Below are 5,101 nucleotides of genomic sequence, written 5' to 3'. Positions count from 1 at the left end.
GTTTATAACTCTTTGTGCACTTTTTGTAAATGATGCAAGTTTGGTATCAAAACATTCAGCACATTCAGGACATTCATTTTTGTACTTTTGGTATTTGTACCTTTTAAGGATTTTAGGATTTTTTGCAAGGTTTATGATATTCAAATTCTGAAGGAGAAAATCTTTGAAATGTAGAATGAAAACAGGATTTAAAAGCAGCAGCAAACATAAACCAACAGCTTCACCTGCAGTTCAGAAATGGTTTATTACAGTATATATATAACAAACAAATGTCATCATTCACACTTTATCCTCCAACCGTCCTAAAAATGGTCAAAAATGGTCCCGTCTGTGGGATTTCTCCAGCAGTTTGATGTTTCTAATGTTCCAGCACCAGAACTAATCCTCAAAGTTTTTGTTCGTTTTAAGACTAAAGGAAAACCTCTCACTGATCTCAGAGAGAGATCTTGGCCCGTTCGTTTCATATCACATATAAATATTTAAAAGAAAACTTTCCTTATAGTAAGTGGACGTATTCTGTTGTCCTGTCAGAGGCACACACGGCAGCTCCATGATTCCCACTGATTAGAAAAGAGGGAAAGACTTCACTTACATGACGGTTTTGGAGCCTTTGATGCTAAAAGTTTCTCTCAGAATTGTTTGGTCTCCCGGAAGGACAAATTTAAAGAGTTCAGAACGAGCGTCGGATTCTCACTGCAGCAGTTCCTCCCACGATATGGGGTTGGAGAAAACCTCCCGCTCCAGCCAGAGGTCGTAGTTCATCTGGAAGTCCTCGGGCAGCTCCACCCGCTGGCCCAGAACGCTCTGCAGGCAGTTGTCCACCGGCAGGAAGTCCGGGTTGTTGTTGGTCTTGTCGTAGCGGCGGCTGTTGAAGCGTTCGATGTTGGCGCGCAGGGCGCACTCCTCGGCCTGGAAGTCCCAGGGACGGGCGTCCAGATCTGTGCTCGCAAACGGAAACACGGTTCTGAGTGACGGAACAAACCGCTTTGACGGGCTTAAACAAGAGGAAGGTTCTAGGGATGAACGGTTCAGTCAAGCTACGATTCCATTCACAGTCTTTTTTTTTCTCAACACAGTGAATTAAAGCTATTTTAAGGCTAAGTATGTTTTCTTTTTGCCCTTTACATCACTCGGTTCATTTTGTGCTCCATGTGACGGACCGCTCAGCACAACCCCCCCACCCAACCGCTGTGCACACTCGGCCGCGCTCACACTCAACGCAAATGAGCGTTCATGTGCAGCTTGCAGAGAAAATAGAAAGTGAATAAAAAGAGCACGGCTCCCGGGAAGGAGTCACCAGGGAAAGTCGTAAAGTTTTAGGGGAGCAACAAATAACAATAGCAATAACAGTTGCGATCACAACATCGCAAAATCCTGGAGGGATTGACTTATGTGAAACTTTTAAATCCGAAGGAGCTGCGAGATTTTCCTTTCAGTAGGAAAACAGAAAGTTGAAAGTTACAACAGCATTCTGCTAGTTTTTTTGGACTATTTTGGCATTTATTACGTTTTTTTAGGCTATTTTGGAGTTTAGCTAATATTTCAGCGACATGCTAGCTGTTTTGGCTATCTTAGGCTTTTTTCTGTTTTTTAGGCTAATTTGGGAATTTAATATTTTGTCTGGCCATCAGTTTCAGCGTTTTCGGCTTTAGCTTCAGGGATTTCAGCTCAAAATTTTCAGCATCTTCTTTCAGTCAAACCTCAACAGTTTTAAACGTTATTTAAAAACACACCTTTTTAGAATGGCTTTCAATGCTCAGTAGTTGGTGGTATTTTATTACTATTCGTTTTATTGTAGTCTTATTTATCTTTATGTATTTTACTGCAGACTGCTTTTGTAATTTTAAGCCGTTTTTTATATTTAGTTTTTAATCAGTCTAATTTTTAAACTTTCCTCTTTCTTTTATTGTGAAGCACTTTGGTGTGCTATAAGCAGTTATAAAGTGCTATATAAAGGAAGTTCAGTCATGACTGTAGGTGAGTACTGGAACGAAGATCGACCTGTAAATTGAGAGTTTTGCTTTAAACCTCAGCTCTCTTTTCACCACAACACACCGGTGCAGCGACCGCAGAACGGCGGACGCCGCTCCAATCCGCCTGTCGATCTTCCCTCACTCGTGACCGAAGCCTCAAGATATTTAAACTCCTCCACCTGAGGCAGGAGCACTCCACCCACCGAGAGGACAAACTACTTTTCACAACAATATTTTTGCTATTAGTAGTTAGTGAGGACGATGGCCGTGTGAACGCAGATTCAAGAGTTAAGATAGGTTGTTTTGTGTTCTTCTGCTGTTGTTTCAACATCCCATAATAGTAATGTTGAAGACAGATATACCTGGTTCTCAGTATCCTCATGGGATTTAGACTCACCGTTCCCGTAGGCCCAGTCGTCATTGAGGCGATGGCGGACCTTCTGGTAGATGGCCGACATGGTCTTCATGTTGCTTTTCCTCCACTGCCTCCCCAGGTATTTAGTCTGCACTTTGAGCAGTTTGAGAACGTAGAGCTGCATCATGGCCTGCTTGACCTTCAGCGCCCTCTTCAGGATGGGAGCCGACTTGAACACAACCAGCATCTGTGGAGCAGAGAGAGCATCAGCAGGAGTTCAGAGGAGCCCTGAAGGTGTGGCGGCGCTCGCCCACCATCGTCCTGGAGTGCTTCCATTTGGTCAGCTTGTTCAGGATCCTCAGCAGGTTGATGCAGGAGAACAGATTCCTCCAGCAAAACTGGTTGTTGTCTCCGGCCTCCTGAAGTGGAAAACGTTGACAGACTGATCAGAAAAGAGAAATGAGCCACAACTATGGAGGGATTTTTGTGCCATCATATTACGAAAAAAAGTCACAGTTTTGAGATCAAAGTTTTCTAAATTGCAAACAAAATGTAAAGTGTTGAAGAAATCATGATTTGCAAATAAAAATATTCAATATTTGCCTTAAAAAACTTTTTTTTGCTTGCAAAAAATATTTTTGCGTTTGCAGCACAAACGTTTTTAGATACGTAGTGCCTCATCTCGCTTTCGCCCTATCTTTGATTTTGCGTTCACAAGTTTAATTTAAGCGTTACATTTGTGTCACCCCAAACAGCCTGCTGATTGGTCTAAATTCGATCCAATCAGGTGTCTCTGTTTCAGTTTATCCAGCCGGAAGTTACGTTATATTATGATTATGATTTGTATAAATGATCTGGAATGGTTTTTGTCATAAATAAAACTTAAAAATATTAAGGGAAAGTTGCATTTTTTCATGAATATTTTTTTTACTTTGGACAAAAGTAAACAGGAGTTCTTAGAAATAAGTCACTTTGAAAATTAACATGAAAAGTCAAAAATAAAATTTCTTCTGCTTTTAAATTAAGTTTACTTTGGTAAACCATCATTATTTTCCTCACTACTGGTGTTAAGATAATCCAAAAACACTGTTGTGAGCAGCAGATAATATGTGCTTCAAATCTTGTTTTTTTAACAAACAGATCTTAAAGAAAATCAAACTTTTTACTAATATTTTGCCCCAGAGGATTCATAGATCACATGTCTGTTTATTGTAATGTCAGAATATAAACTTCTTAGTTTATTCTACGGTTTGATGAGATTTTTAGCCATAAATTTACAAATAGACTGAATGAAATGCAATCAATGCTTAAAATATATATATATATATATATATATATATTACGCAACACTAAAATAAAACTTGTGAATGCCAAATCAAAGATAGGGCGAAAGCGAGATGAGGCACTACGTAACTAAAAACGTTTGCGCTGCAAACTCAAAAATATTTTTTAAAAGCAAAAAAAGAAAAGTTTGCAAAAGCAAAAATATTATTTCAAAGCAAAAGAGGAAACGCTTGCAAACGCTAAATATTTTTTTTAAACAAAAAAAATTTGCAAACACAAAAATATCTTTTGAAAGCAAAAAAAGAAAAGTTGGCAAATGTAAAAATATTATTTGAAAGCAAAAAAAAGTTTGCAAACGCAAAAATACTTTTGAAATAAAAAAAAAAAACACTTGCAAACACAAAATATTTTTTGAAAAAAAAAAGAAAGTTTGCAATCACAAAAATATATATATATTTTGCAAACAATTTTTTTTAAGGCAAATATACAATATTTTTATTTGCAAATTATGATTTTTTTTCTTAACACTTTACATTTTGTTTGCAATTTAGAACATTTTTATCTCAAAACTGTGACTTTCGCGATACGGTGGCACAACAATGTCTCCATCCGCATCTGTTTCAGTCAGCGGTGAAATAAACTCACCAGACTCTCAGCGGTTAACTCCGGGAGCTCGTGAACGACACAATGTGGGAAGTCGAGAACTGAAATGCTGCCAAAGAGAAGAAACCAGTAAATATAAACGCAGTAAAACTGACTGACATGATCAAATAAAGAGCTGCACCTGTTCTTCGCTGTGATGTAAGACATGATGTTCTGGTTGAAGAACTTCAGGATGAGCGGGATGCAGTTTGCAAACACCAGGTGCTGAGCCATGTACTCAAACTAAAAAAAGACACTTTGATCAGTTTTCTGATCATCAGATGTTTGGAAACACATGAAAGCAAAAGCAGAGGAGAAACCTGGTAGATGTGATTGAGTTTGAAGTGTTTGAGGAGCAGCAGCAGGATGGCAGAGATGGCCTTCACGATGATCTCCTTGTGCCGGTTGACGTCGACTCCCAGCTTCATGCTCTGCAGCACCGTGGTCCTGCAGCCACAGACGCCGGAGTTACTTCGTGTAAAATCCTCCTCAGCGCTCTTTTAATGAGGATTAGGACATAGTTTCTGCAGAGCAGCTGGAGATCATTGGAAATTCGCCTCTAAATTTTACCCGGGACTGTAGCTTGTTGGTGAGAGCTCTTTGTTTACATGCTCTCCTGCTAGCTCACAGCCCCTCACACTCCTGACAGGATCCATTTGTCTGCAAGTGGATGTATCAGAATGGAGCAGAGCAGGAAGCATGTGACCCGCCTAGTGTGTTTTCTACACCACAAACATAATCTTTTCTGTCTTCTCCTGATTCATAACTATTTGAATAAAAAAATATTAATTGTCTTAATATATGTTCTCTGCCAGTAAAATATCACCAATACATGTTAAAACATGTT

The 5,101-nt window shown here is 39.2% G+C and overlaps 1 protein-coding gene across 2 annotated transcripts in view; it reads right to left on the bottom strand.

Annotated features, from left to right (window-relative positions):
- Positions 1-225: 225 nt before the first annotated feature.
- strip1 (striatin interacting protein 1) overlaps positions 226-5,101 on the bottom strand; it is a 16,335-nt gene continuing 11,459 nt past the window's right edge. For both annotated transcript variants that reach the window (XM_024269525.2, XM_024269526.2), the window contains 6 exons: positions 4,575-4,701; positions 4,397-4,497; positions 4,258-4,324; positions 2,643-2,747; positions 2,371-2,575; positions 226-938 (listed from right to left, as the gene is read on the bottom strand). In XM_024269525.2, coding sequence (XP_024125293.1) covers positions 691-938; positions 2,371-2,575; positions 2,643-2,747; positions 4,258-4,324; positions 4,397-4,497; positions 4,575-4,701 — 853 coding nt within the window. In that variant the 3' untranslated portion in view covers positions 226-690. The remainder of the gene's footprint in view (positions 939-2,370; positions 2,576-2,642; positions 2,748-4,257; positions 4,325-4,396; positions 4,498-4,574; positions 4,702-5,101) is intronic.

The sequence above is a fragment of the Oryzias melastigma genome, linkage group LG5 (assembly GCF_002922805.2).
Source record: "Oryzias melastigma strain HK-1 linkage group LG5, ASM292280v2, whole genome shotgun sequence".
Classification (NCBI taxonomy): Eukaryota; Metazoa; Chordata; class Actinopteri; order Beloniformes; family Adrianichthyidae; genus Oryzias; species Oryzias melastigma.
This window is presented reverse-complemented; position numbering and strand designations above follow the sequence as displayed.